The sequence below is a fragment of the Meleagris gallopavo genome, chromosome Z, assembly GCF_905368555.1.
Source record: "Meleagris gallopavo chromosome Z, MGAL_WU_HG_1.1, whole genome shotgun sequence".
NCBI lineage: Eukaryota > Metazoa > Chordata > Aves > Galliformes > Phasianidae > Meleagris > Meleagris gallopavo.
Window position 1 is genome coordinate 43,509,807 of NC_139435.1, and position 14,605 is coordinate 43,524,411.

Here is a 14,605-nt window from a genome sequence, read left to right on the forward strand (position 1 = left end):
CAAGTTTTTCCTATTCCACCTAGATAAGTTAAGTAACTCTTCACAGAATGTAACTCACCAGAACAAGAAGATGCATCTCCACCTATGTTCTGAATCCAATTCCTGTAAAAGATAGTGCAAGTATGACAGCTTCGAATGTTATTCCCATGCCAATCCATCCTCTAATGTAAGATAAATTTTATCTCATCTAAATAGCACAAGCTGACATCTTTTATGTAGGCAATTAAAGGATAGGAAAAAGCATGTGTTTGAAAACGGTAAGTTAAAAAAAATCTTGTTAAGATAAGGTAAGACAGATACAAAACCAACTGCAACTATAGTCAAAGGCTGCCATTACCTTTCAGTTTCACTTTCTTGAAAAATATCAACGCAAGAACCCTCAAGAGGTTTCCAAGCACAGTAAGGATCCCTTGCTAAAACACAGTCAAAACAAGTGGTGTACATCTCACAAAATGCCACAGGAGATTGAACCACACCAGAATTTGAACCAGCGTAGAGGTATCTTCTGCTCTAAAAACAAAACCAAACAAAACAAACAAACAAAAAAACCTCACATAAATAAGCCTACACAATCAATCACATTCGTGAAGCAACTGAAAAATTATTAAAAGAGGTGCATACATACTTGTATGTTTGTAAAAAACATTTTTTTAAATATTTAGTGACATTTGAAGTGAAAATAAGTCAAAAGAACAGAAAATTACAATCAATACACTTTATAAGAAAGGAAAGTAACTGCCTAACTGTGGCTCTTATATATCAGTTTTTTTCCATAAATATGAATTCACTGATAGACTTCATGCAAGGAAAGACAAGCACGTGCTAATGACAAAACTGCAGTGGATACATCTATGAAATGGGAAGGTTTTCTATACTGCTCCTACATCTGTTAATCCAAAGCAACTCTTTGCCTACTAGTCAGGTCTCTGCAGCCCCAGTGTCAGCCTTGAATCTTGTAGTTGCTTACTCGCAGTTACCTCCTTGAATCCTCTGCAAGAAAGAACTGTGAATAGCATTCAAAGGAATGAATGTTGGCATAATGCTTAGCAAAAGGGGCATGTAAAGAGAAAACTGCTTTACCAATTGTTCCTGGGGATCTGTAAGCAACACTCACACTATGTACAACAAAAAAACATTCACACTTGTTCTGATCATCTTGGGCATAAATGATTGAAACAGATGAGTGAAATAGGCAAGTATATCCAAGTTCAGGGAAACTGATGACTGAAGGTACACTGTGAATTTACTCACCACTACACAAAGCCTTGGGAAATAGGTTTGCCCTGCAAAGAAACACCACAAGCAATCTACCATCTAGTATTTCTCAGAGACAGTGCATACAAAGCCAAATAGCACGCTCCACCTTGGCAATGGATTTACTTCCTCCTGAGTTGAGTACCAAATGTATCAGCACTCTACCGCAGTTGTCATGGCAGAGAAGTCAGGTCTAAGCAACAATTGGCTTTTTCTGTATTGAAGCTTTACAGATTTTCAGTATGTAGAAATGGCACTCGGGGGATGCCTTCTCAACTCTGGTAGGATGAACGCTGTCACAGAGCAGTAACAAATCAGAGCAAAAACCATCCTAGTAAAGCAAGATTCTTCCTAAACATCATACTCATGGTAAAGACTTGTTCTTGACATCAAGAACAACTTCAAGATACATGAACAAACAAAAACATGTAGGACTGAATTTAGATTTGGAGGCTTACTGTTATGTTTTTATTTAACTACATGAAGAGGTATTATCATGAGAACTTAGAAGAGGGTAGTCTCTTTTCTTTAATGCAATGAACACAAGAACATGTGTTCTTGAGTAAACTAACGAATGCTTCATTGTGGCTAACAGAATTCTCTAGAGGAAGATCAAGCACAAACTATTTTAGATCCCTCATGTGTGAATTTCAAGGAAAAACCTAACAAAAGACAAAACTGAATCAAAAAAGAAATGTACATTACTGGGAGACGGGACTTTCAATGAGAACTAAACTTCATAGATATACATTCAAATGCAGTCTTTCATACCAAAATCTAGCTTAACATTAGTCTATGCTGGAGTGTCCACATAAATAAATTTGCAGCATCAAAACATGTGGGCTTTCTAGGAAGAGCTTCCACTGGTTCAGTTCATTGCAGTTGGTCTGTCTTTCTAGTGTTCTGGTGGCTAACATCCAAGCCAATAGGGCAACACTGCATGAGGGTATCAGTGCCTTGACATGGTTCCCAGCTGGTACATTCAAGGAGTTCATAAAACAAGTGGAGAACTGAACAGACCATTGCAAAATCCAGACATCTTTCAGCCAAACAGGAGCTAGAGGATCAGCTGTAGGCTCATGTTACTGACAGCAACCCTCTGAGTAAGGTGAAGGTATATGAGAGTCCGAGGCCCACTATCAAGAACAGGAAGTATTGCTTTCCCTTTGTTAATCAGTTACTATGGTATGCCATACACGTATCAAATTACAACTGTAAGAATGACTTGCTCTAGGTGACCCTGCTAGAGCAGGGGTTGGACCAGATGGACCTACAGGTACCTTTCAACCTTAACTATTCTGTAATTCTACATCCTGGCCTGTGTGATGAATCACACAGAAAAACAATAGATTCCACTGAAATCTATGAAAAAGGAAGCTTTTAATCACACTGACTTTGACTTGTCTGTCAAGAGTATACTCTATTTTCACAATACTTCTTTCTGTTACATGGACTATTACACATGCAAGATGAGCTGGAAAGAATTGTGGCATGCAGCTCTTTTTTCCATGGAATTGATCATGTTGGAATAGCTGTAAGATATTGCAGCAATATTGTAAATCCCTAACATCAGAGCATTTACTGATTGCTGGTTACTTACTGAATGTCAGTAAGATTATCAGACACTTTTATTCTTTCCTTAAGAAGCTCAGAAATTTCACCACTTGAAGGGTTTGATGCTACAAGCTACCGCTTATGGTAATACTTTTGTAGACATTCATGGATCTGCATGTCAGAGTAAACAGAGCCAGAAGACCAGTGTACAAAATACACAAAATCATTATTCTCCAGCTGTTGAAAAATCACTCAACAATTACACTCAGTGATTGTTCAATAATGCAAAACATCACTGTGTTTGGAGCGAAGCTTGTGTCTTCCAGCTGTGGCTGAAGCCCTATCTGGCTGGCATGACCTCACCAGTAATCCTTTTCAGAGCATTACATTAGCAGCAGCACCAACATGCTTAGTCTCCTAATAAATCTCCCAGACAAAACTAGCCTGGTAACTCTGGAAAAGCAAAAATCAATTAAGCACAGAATCTTCAGTTTGTTAGAAAAGACTCTCTCCAGTAATGTCTGTTTCCTCAGAAGAATATTTTCACTCCTGTATTTATTTCCTGGGGATTTTTCCTGGCCTCAAGGGGTCAGGATTCTTACACCACTCCTAACCTAAAAACCTGTACCTCTGAATACATTACAGCTTTTAGCTCCTGTACAACCACAGTAAGACTGCACACCTGCGTTCCCATTTCACAACCATACACACTTTCCACAGATCTAGACAATCTCAAAAGCTTGAGATCTATCAGAAGCAACAGAAATTATAAGGGAAAATGCTGATACTACTGCAGACACTACTAGCTGCAGATTTCCACGGTCTGCATTGCTTCATTCTGATTATTTTACAAGACGGTACGTAAGTTTTATAGAACAGAAAAAAAAAGATGAACGCTGTGATGTTTGTAGCACCTACTTTTTTGGATGAAAGTATGAGTGTTTGAACTGGCTCAAAGTTTGGGAAAAGCTGTGTTTCTTCAATAATATGCATTCCATTTTCATAGCTGATAGCTTTGTGCAGGGCCCCTTGATCTGCAATAACATAGCAATGTATTTAAGTGAGATTCTTGAAAAAAAGGCAGGTAAAAATAAACACTTGTTACAGTTTGAATCATTTATCCAGCTGAGACTTCACATCAGCCTGTGCCAATGGTAAACATTATACCTGCCACTGCAAGGAGTTCTGGGAAAGGCCTTCTGAAATGAAGAATGGCTTTCAGGGAATTATCTCGTGTATGTTTAGGCAAAACACTACAGTTTTGCAGTTTGCAGAATGGCTTAGGTTGGAGGTGTCTTAAAGATAATCCATTCCAACCTCCTGCCCATGCCTGCACAGGGTGCCATCACACCCGACCTTGAATGCTTCCAGAGATGGGGCGTCAACAACTCCTCTGGGCAGCCTGTGCCAGTGCCTCACTGCCCTCTGAGTAAAATATTTCTGAGTAACATCTAGCCTAAAATCTCCCCTCTTGAGCTCAAAGCCTCTCCCCCTCATCCTGTCACTTTCAGATCAGGCGAAAAGTTGGTCCCCCTCCTGCTTGTAAGCTCCCTTTTAGAACTGGACTACGAACTCTTTACGGAGCTTTCTCTTCTCCAAGCTAACCAAGCTCAACTTCCTCAACTTTTCTTCATAGGAGAGGTGCTCCAGCCCTTTAAACATCTTCATGGCCGTTCTCTGAACCTGCTGATATAGCTTCACATTTTCCTTATACTTGGGCTCCCATACTTGGGCACTGTACTCTAGATAGCACATCAAGAGGGCACAGTAGAGGGAGACAATCACCCTCAAACTGCTGGCCACCCCTCTTTTGATACAGTCCAGAATACTGCTGGCCTTCCAGGCTGCAAGAACACACTGCATCAGACCCCTAAGTCCTTCTCCAATGAGTTCTCCCAGTTTGCACACATCTGGGATTGCCTCAACCCAAGTGCAGTATTTCGCATTTTGCTTTGTTAAACCTCATTAGATTCTCATCTGCCCACTTTCCAAGCCCACTCAGGTCCCTGTGGATGGCATCCCTCCACTTCTATTGTGTCAACTGTATCACTCAGCTTGGTGTCATCAGCGAACTTGCTGAGGTATACACTGAATCCACTGTCAATGTTGTTGATGAAGTTGTTTTTTTTCAGTTCTCCTCCTGCAGCAGCTCCTCAAAGCAAGCAAGGTTCTCCACATACTTATTGTGGCTCCCCATTTTTCTATGAAAATGCCACATACTGTAAAAATATTGTAAATATGTAAATATTTTGAATTTCTGTTACAGCACACTTCAGCCTGAAGAATAAGTACATTATTAAAAAGAATGTTGTGCAGAACTTACCTGTACTGATGAACATAACATCATATATTGTACCATTGAGTGCTCTGACTCTGTCTACTACAATCTGTGTATATTTCACATCTCGCTTTACAAGGCGGGGTCTGTCTCCCATTGGAGTCACTGAGTCATCCATTAGCGGATGGTCTTTAACAAACTGCAGCGTTTTGTCTGGTAAATTCAGAGAAGTCATGTAGTTCAGTGCTCTGGCTTCACTGTTTATACACTGTTATATAAAAATAGAAGAAAGAAATAATAGAGAGAAAAGCAAATTGTATCCCAGCAGCAGGTACATGCATTTTCTTCTGCATGTAAGGATATAACTGTACATTATACTCATCCTGGAAAGTACTCAAGTTCCACAGCACCTTGGTTTCAGCAATATGCTGATCTCTAAGCATGTTTCATATTACATTTTTATTTGGACCCAAAATATATTACAGGAAAATACTCTACGGATTCCTATGTTTCATAACTACCTTTAACCATAATCCTACTCATCAGTTGCAATAAAACAATTGCAAGAAAAGTGAGTGTGAAAGAGATCCAGGACTATGAGCGTTTTAACTTGCACAGCAATACCTGCTGGACCTAGTAAGACAATGCAACAATTTTTACACTTTTGTTCACTCGAACTAAAAAAATCTCTGATGCTCCCTAAGGCATACTATTATCTTTTTCACCACTAGAAATTTAGTAATGAAATAATGAAAATATAAAAACTGCAACTAACTGTACAGTATGTTTAAAAAAACACTCATTCCCAGATTCAAACTTTGGAATAAATCACTTGAAGTGTCTTTCAGGAAATCTCTATAATACAAAGTATCTATATCACAGCAATCTAATACTATGCTTTAGTAGGGCTTTTTTGTTTTTATTGCACTTTTTCTGTTTGTTTGCTTTTCTAGTTTCTTCACTCCTGTGCATCATATCCAAATTTACAGAAACTTACTGCACCAGGTCGAGGTTTAGGAATCTCCCCATTGTACCGTACCCACTTGGTATGGGACTGTTCTACTGTAGCACTCTGCATATACTTTCCTTTCGAGAAAACTTCTTCTACAGTAGACAAATTGTAGGCACACACGGCTGACAGTCCCACATTATTCCTGAAAATACAGGAATAAATAAATAAATAAATAAATCACAGGGGTAATTACTTGATTTAGCAACTAGCTGAGATCATAAGTACTCATCCAGGGAAACACTGTAATAGCACACTTACAGCTGTGGGGTAAAGACTCCATATATCACTGGTTCCTTCAAGGTTGGAGACTTCAGAATAAAAACATCATTGATAATATTGAAAATTAAATTCTTATCAGGAATGGTGCATATCAATCTGGCCTTGAGAAAAGAAGTCCATTTTTTCTGCAAAGTCCTTAATCCTCCTTGGTCCCTCTTTTGGCATTGGGAAAAAAAGAAAAGTGTCTATGAAGATAATTAGGCAGCAGTTTTGCACTTAAGAATCACAGCTACAAAGCTACCAAACTATTTTTTTTTAATCTATTTTCTAACTGTTTTTGAACTTTTCTAACTAATATACTTCTTTAACATTTCATCTACAGCAACATCAAAAACTGTTGATGTGCTAATATACAGAAAAGTAAGGAAGCCACAGAATTTATTTATTTAATTATCGGAGTCAACAGAAATAATACAGAATGGTTTTTGTCAGCATCTGGAAATAAGATGAGACACTGCACTTCTAAAAGAACTGTACTTCAGCATTTGAAAAACAGAGATGAGTAATGTACCTTTATAAAACACAAATGCTTATTAGAACAATTAAAATAAACATGGAGATATTATACACATCCTTTAACATAATCAGTAAAACTACATTTGTTCTCTGACATCCAAATCAGAAATGATTTATACTGCAATCTTGCAAGATGTACTTAACATGTCTGACATTAGCAATTCCACTAAGAAAAAAAATGCACCAAATGGCCTTATCCTGTGGGCAGTTATCACCTTTATGAAGAATCTGTAGTACTGAAAGATATATACTAGACTAAAAATATTTACTAGCTATTAGAATATTAGAAATATTTATTTTGTGAGTTGCAGCTCTGTTATTTCTTAACAAAAGCAGGCATATTTGGACAATACTAATAATTTTCGTTCATTATCCAGTGCTTTTACGTAAAGAATTGAAGAAAAAATTGAACATTTAAGTATATCTAAGTAAAACTGAAGTAAAAATCCCTTTAGAACTGCAATTTGCCATTGATTGCTTTTACTAACAAGCAGCAGCAATATATCTCTCATGTTCTGTGACAGCGATATATCTACCTCTGTTCTGAAGAGTGCACAAGCTGTTGGTGGGCAGAGGGCCATAATATTAAGTCCTGTGTAAATTTGCCTCCAGCTGCTTGTTTAGTGGAAATTTCAAGGGCACTAACTTGCTACTGATATTCTGACTTCCACATTTAAATATAGAAGAGTAAAGTCAAAATAAAACATTTCAACTTAATCAAAATGAAATGGCTAGGTAAGTTTCCTGTTGGAAAAAAAGTACTGAGGAAATTGATAACATTCCAACGAAAAGGGTATTTTGTACTGGAAAAATATCTTCTTCCATTAGCAAGATTTTTAACCAACACTACTTGACTGAACCAAAATAATTAAGGTTTTAATCACACTAAGTGTGGCAGAATCAGACTACTGGTGACTGTCTTGTTCATAGCTCTGGCAGCTCCACAGAAGTCCCATCAGCTATCAGTAGCTGTTACTACAGGAGAAAATGATTTTGCTTGCATGTGGCTGCCTGAGAATAACTTGAATCTTTGACAAACTTCCTATCTGTTCAACAGCAACTCAAGCGCTTTTTTTTTTTTTCTCCCCAGGGGACTGTAATTAAACTTCCAGTTTAAAAAATAAAACAGAAACCAGAATCCTTTTTTTGGTCATTGTTGTTGTTCTCCCAACACCCCCCAGGGGAGGACAGAACCCTCATATGTACTGAAATTTCAGCATTGATTAAATTGAGTCAAATATTAGTTTCCAAAGCAACAGTGAGACTTTGCCAGTTATAAGAAATTGGTTAGAACTGCTGTTTCAATGCGATGAAGTTAAACCATTTCCATTTAATTTACAATAAATGTCTTTTTTTTACTAAAAACAAAATCTACTGTAATTAGTAAAAGGCAATTGAACCATATCTCACCTTGCATACTCTAGCTATTCTTGGAATCATAAGTTTTCCAACAAACTCATATTCCACAGACACCTCAGTGAAAAAGAAGTATATCTTGTCATCTTCTCCATCTGTGCTGTTTTGATCTGCTCTTACAACATCAGCAAAAACAAAATTTGGCTCTACAAATATGAAGAGAAGAATTTTACATTATAAACAACTCTTTTAACTTCATTCTCTTAAAGACTCTCTAGGAATTTTCTTCTCCCAGACCTCACACTACATTTAAATGTTCTTCAGTTACTGATCTGCCTACACTGTTTGTTGTTGAGCCCATGATTAGCACTTCTAAAAAAGTACAATAGTGGAGGAAAAAAAACAGCTATTTAACATACCATACCTTAAAGATCTCTAATACCTCTTAGTCTGTTGTATCTCATTACTCCTCATTTTTCACCTATATTCAAACGTGATCTTCTGATAGGTCTGGATACCTGTGCTCCATTGCCCATCTCTCCTCCCTGATGCATACTTAAGACAAGGCATATGGTACATTTCTGTTCATTCATATTTAAGGATAGAATTAGCTAAAATTTACAAGCAATAATTTGCCAGGGTTGGTCAGCTACCAGCACCTACAAATCTAGCAGCTGGCTGGACACATATGAAGACCCACACAGTCCCACAGAAAAACTGTAACAAATCCAAAAATACTAACCATGCTCCCAAGCCCTACTGGTTTTCAAACATGCATGCTCTCATTGTTGTCATCCAGCCCTCATGCATGAAATTAGATATAAGATTTAGGTCAACTCCATCTTGTAAAACAACTTTATTTCAACTACATGTACACAATACCAGCCACTTAGTATTTATGCTGCTAACTGAAATACCAAATACAACAATAATAACAGGATATACTACAAACTCAGAATCCTCTTCTTTTTGGACACTGTGGTGTTTTTTTTGTTTTTTTTTGTTGTTTTGGGTTTTTTTTTGGTAATATGCTGACTTCGTTATTTTAGTCTTTTTCGGGTCCAAAGTCACAAAATTCTGAGAGTTCAGAAAACTTGGCCAGTAATGAAAGTCAAGAACTAAGATAATCAGGAACCAAGAACATACTGGCTTTAAAATATATATGTTGAGGACAAGGAATATTCTTCTTACTGCATCATATGTTGTGTCATAACAAAGATGAACAAATGGATATAAAATAAAACACAGCGCTTGTCGTTCAAAGCCTGTGCCTCTCTAAGCTGTTTTCATTGTTAGTGCTGATAAAAGTTCTGAAATTTTAAAGAGAAAAAAATTCTGCTAAGGGCACATACCAATATAACAAAAATCACCCTCTTTGAGACAGTGAACAACTGCTCCTTACCTCAAAAACGAAGCTCAAACTCTTTGTCCGAATTTGTGACACTGAAGGAAGAAAAAAAACTTGATCTGGTGTGCTCTCACACCCACTTACCATTAAGCCAAGGTATTGCATATTCTGTTCTCAGAGGACTCTGATGAGAGTTCCGTGAAATAATAGGTTCACTTCCCAAGAAATTGTAAGAAGTCCCAGAATAAAGCTCTTCATCTTTAAAACAAAAACAAATATTTTAAACTTTCTTGTGCACTGTATACCAAAAAACGTGCATAAATATTTCAAGAGACTATGTTAACTTAAACTTCTCACAAGAAAAGATAAACAAGAATTTCCTCTCAGTTGCTCCAGACGTGTCTTCTATGTCTATATTTCTACTGACCATTCTCAGAGCTAACACTTTTACACTTCATTTATTATTTCTCTAACACAAGCACCTGGCAAAAGTCAGCACTGTTGGTACTTTAACACGGTACTTTAACACTCCCTAAATAAACATTATGTTTATGTATCAAAATGTATCTAAGAAATGCCACAGAATTTTTGGAACTAATTGTTTTTCTCTCTTTATGTGCCACCATGATTGAAATAAAATAAACAACATAGTGATTGAGTTCTTTTTCGTTTCCTGCTTCACGTTACTTCAAGCTTCTTTTTTATGATCTTGTGACACCACGATACAGCTATCAACCTCTGGTTTTATCCATCAACATTTAGTCATCTAACTACATGGTAATATAGTTGCAACATATACCTCACTTTCCTATTTCGTTTCACCATGTGTCTTAAAGAAAGCTAAAAATTCTACTTGTTAAAATTATCTAAATGGCTGTAATTGGTACTATAGAGGCAAAGTACATTTAGATTACCCAGACTAAAGCACTTGAAAATTATTATATTGAAAGCTGTTGTTTTAAAAGTTGCTTCCAGAAAAGTTTTGCTATGTTCTGCTGACCTCGTGAGTATTTTTATGTCTACTTACATGCACAGTAAAGATTTAGAAACTATCTTAATAGTGAAAGACCAGAGAACAGAAGACTGAATATCTATACATCATAATGAGGTATGCAAAGACTGAACTTACCAACCATAACAGATGTGTAACTTTGAGCAGGATCAAATGGGCATCTGCCTTTACCATCTTCATTCTTACCTTCAAGCTCAAATAAAATTAAATTCTGCAAAAAATTAAGTTGAAAATCACAAGCTAACCATTTGTACTCTTTCTTTCAACCAACTGAATCATGCAAAGGTAACTAAAAACCAACCAGTAACAGACCAGTAACTTTCAGTGAAATGCCTATTTTCCCAAACACATACAAGTTTTCAGAAAATATGATCAAGTATAACAAAGAGAAAGAGCAAACTGAGGAAAGTAGCATTAAAGAATAGACAAAAAGTTAAATCCAGGCATAGAAGTAGAAAGACAGGAAACAGACATCTCCCAAAAAAATACACAATATGAAATTAGATGATGAAAGGCAAGAACTTGCAATTATTGAATTAGCCTGCACAAAAATCAGTTTTACAAACTAAGAAGGTTAGCAATTTTTGTACTGTTAAATTTGTTAGATGGGGTATAATCTAGCTGTATTTTTCGAAAACAACAACAGAATGATTGCAACTTTGTAAAACCATTAACAACCATGGGAATAAGGATCAGAAAGATGATCAAGAGCTGAAGCAACAATACTGGGAAAATAATCACTTATACTGTGTAATGAAGACACAGGAGGATGAGACAATATTCCAGGGCTAATGGCAGACAAACTTACAGGGAGGGGAGACAAAAAAGAAAGTTGAACATAATTACAACATCTCTGAATTTCAGAATCATTAAGAGACATAGTGAGAAGAACAGAAGAGTAAGCAATGAAAAAAGGGACGTTTGATTTTAAGCTAAGACTTCATTCTGAACCACTCAATTATCAAGCATTGCTAGAAGCAGAGACAAGTAAAGACAGGAATATTAGAAATTTCAGGAATATTCAGTACTGGATGGAAGTCACAAAGAATGTGACTTCCAGTTTCAGAGAGAACTTTTATGCTAATGTAAAATACACAGAGAACTACAAAAAGCAACGAAAGAGTAAATCTGCTGATAACTAAGCTGAATCAATAATTGAGGATTTAGTGAAAAGGGAACAGTACAGTGTATTTCTGTACCCTAATAATCATTGTGAGAGAGTATCATGAATATTTCAGAAACTATGACAAGCACTGAAATTGCAATACTATTTGGGAAAAAAAGATTAACTCATTGTTTAGATGAGCTGCTTTTTTGTTGAAGTTTTTCTGGGTCACAAAATCTACATATTCTTACCAGGTAATCACAAGTTGGCTGAAATGCATTAGTACCACACACGTAAAGAAAAGTGTCGTTTAGCTGTTGCAGGACACGCACATAGTTACGGCACTCAGTCTGTAATAAAGGATGAGAAAAAGATAGGTCTGATAAACCACAGCTCCACATTACAACATAAACAAATAAAGTTGTGCTGTCAATTCTGCTGTTGCTGCTATTCATGCACATTGTGACAATAAGGAGTTTGAACAAAGCTTTGAAAAAAGGATGCCATAAGGCAAGCACGTTCAATCTGTGGACTGCATGCAGTCCAGCACAGTTTGCTCTGCAGCCCGCACCCTGCTGCCACACCTTCATGGCATCAGCTCTGTCCCACCAACTGGTCCAGCACTGGGACACTGGCAGGGCACAGTGTAGCATTGAGAAATAATATACACTGTGCTTAATTTGCAAAGAAATTGTGTCAGTTTTTTAATATTACAATTTGAAAAGACATTATATCACAGAATCACAGAATCATCAAGGTTGAAAAAGACCTTCAAGATCATACATCTATCACCAATAGTGATAGTACCCACTAAACCATGTTCCTCAACACAAAATCCAAACGCTCCTTGAACACCTCCAGGGTCAGTGACTCCACCACCTCCCTGGGCAGCCCATTCCACTGCTTGACCACTTTCAGAAAAGCAATATTTCCTAATGTCTAGCCTAAATCTCCCCTGGCGCAGCTTGAAACCATTCCCTCTGTTTCTATCACCAGTTACATGAGAGAAGAGGCCGACCCCCAGCTCACTACAACCTCCCTTCAGGTAGTTACAGAGAGCAATGAGGTCTCCCCAGAGCCTCTTCTTCTCCAGACTGAACATTCCCAGATCCTTCAGCCGCTCCTCATAAGGCCTGTGCTCCAGACCCCTCACCAGCTTTGTTGCCCTTCTTTGAACCCGCTCCAGGGCCTCAATGTCTTTCTTGCAGTGAGAGGCCCAAAACTGGACACAGTATTCGAGGTGTGACTTTATCAGAGCTGAGTACAGGGGGACAATCACTTCCCTATTCCTGCTGGCAATGCTATTTCTGCTGCAAGCCAGGATGCCATGGGCCTTCTTGGCCACCTGAGCACACTGCTGGCTTGTATTCAGCTGAGCATCAATCAATACCCCCAGATCCATTTCATCTACGCAGTCTTTCAGCCACTCTGCCCCAAGCCTGTAGCATTGCCTGGCGTTGCTGTGGCCAAAGTGCAGGACCCGGCATTTTGTCTTGTTGAAACTAATCCCATTGGCTTCAGCACAGCCATCCAGTCTGTCCAGATCCCTCTGTAGGGCCTCACTACCTCCAGGCAAACTGACACTTCCAGCCAACTTGGTGTCATCTGCAAACTTACTGAGGGTGCACTCAGTGCCCTCATCCAGGTCATAAGTATCAATAAAGATACTGAAAAGGACAGGAACATGCAGAATGCAGAAACAGTGCCAAATTTCATGCATATCAAAGAAGGCATCACCAAGACAAAACAGTGGAACTGAAAGAAAGTCTATCACCTCAACCAAGTATTTTTTAGAAAGTCAAAACTCAAACTAGCTCTGTAATAAAAACTACTTAGGCGGTAGCAGATCTGACTGCAAAAAAAAAAAAATCAAAACCATTTCCTGATGGTGACTTTGTTGAGCAATGCATGGAAAGCATGGAAGATATAATGTGTCCTCATAAGAAAATGGATTTTAGAAAAATCAGTTTGCCTCACCAGACTGTAGGTAGGTGAATTGAAGAAACAGGAAAATATGCTGGAAGAAATTTAGAGTAAAGCCACTATTTCAAACTTCGTGTTTTGGCAACAGATGTAAGTACTGATGCTACACATATGACTCACCTTGCCATTTTCATTAGAAGTATCGATAACAAATATTAGTATCACTGAAAAAATGGCTTCTTTGCTGATATTAAAAGACACAGCTAAATCTCTTTACTTGTTTGAAGCAGTAAAAAAAAAAAAAAAAAATTAAAGCAATTTACTAAAATGAACATATCTGGTGCAGTTATGGTGGCATTCCAGCAATAGCTGGTGAAAAAAGAGGGACTTATAAAATTAATGGAAGATGATGCAATTGCCACTGACAACTCACATTTGATGTAACATCAGTGCATTGCACATCAAGAAAATGTATGTGAGAAAACTTTAAAAATTGATAGTATCTTGCAAATTATCATCAAAGCTGTGAAATTTCGTGACGTCCACAGGACTGAATCATCACTGATCCCAGGAGATCCTTAGAAGTATGGATGCTGATTATGGAGACATTATTTACTTTTCTGAAGGAAGGTGCCTAAGTTGGGGTAAGATGCTAAAAATAAAAATTTATTTGCAAAATAAAATCAAGTCCCTTATGGAATCAAAATTAAATTTGTGCCATAATGCTAAGATGAAAAATGGCTCACAGATATAGCATTTCTGGTAGACTTGTTTGCTTATTTAACTGAGTTAAACATGTGCCTTCAAGGTGAAAAATTGATTTATCTGTGGTATGTTTCAGACAGTAACAGTGTTTGAAATAAAACTTAAATTATGGCAAGCTCAAGTTATGGCAAATAATTTCATGCATTTTGATACACTGGCTGTGTCCTGTCCTGTGATCAGTGAAAAATATACAGCCATGCTTT

The 14,605-nt window shown here is 37.4% G+C and overlaps 1 protein-coding gene across 9 annotated transcripts in view; it reads right to left on the minus strand.

The window, feature by feature from the left end:
- The window catches only part of SEMA4D (semaphorin 4D), a 92,465-nt gene that overhangs the window by 15,231 nt on the left and 62,629 nt on the right, over positions 1 to 14,605 (minus strand). For all 9 annotated transcript variants that reach the window (XM_085214320.1, XM_031557418.2, XM_085214312.1 and 6 more), the window contains 10 exons: positions 11,966 to 12,064; positions 10,727 to 10,820; positions 9,742 to 9,855; positions 8,304 to 8,455; positions 6,357 to 6,532; positions 6,084 to 6,240; positions 5,132 to 5,354; positions 3,727 to 3,842; positions 338 to 510; positions 59 to 102 (listed from right to left, as the gene is read on the minus strand). In XM_085214320.1, coding sequence (XP_085070446.1) covers positions 59 to 102; positions 338 to 510; positions 3,727 to 3,842; positions 5,132 to 5,354; positions 6,084 to 6,240; positions 6,357 to 6,532; positions 8,304 to 8,455; positions 9,742 to 9,855; positions 10,727 to 10,820; positions 11,966 to 12,064 — 1,348 coding nt within the window. The remainder of the gene's footprint in view (positions 1 to 58; positions 103 to 337; positions 511 to 3,726; positions 3,843 to 5,131; positions 5,355 to 6,083; positions 6,241 to 6,356; positions 6,533 to 8,303; positions 8,456 to 9,741; positions 9,856 to 10,726; positions 10,821 to 11,965; positions 12,065 to 14,605) is intronic.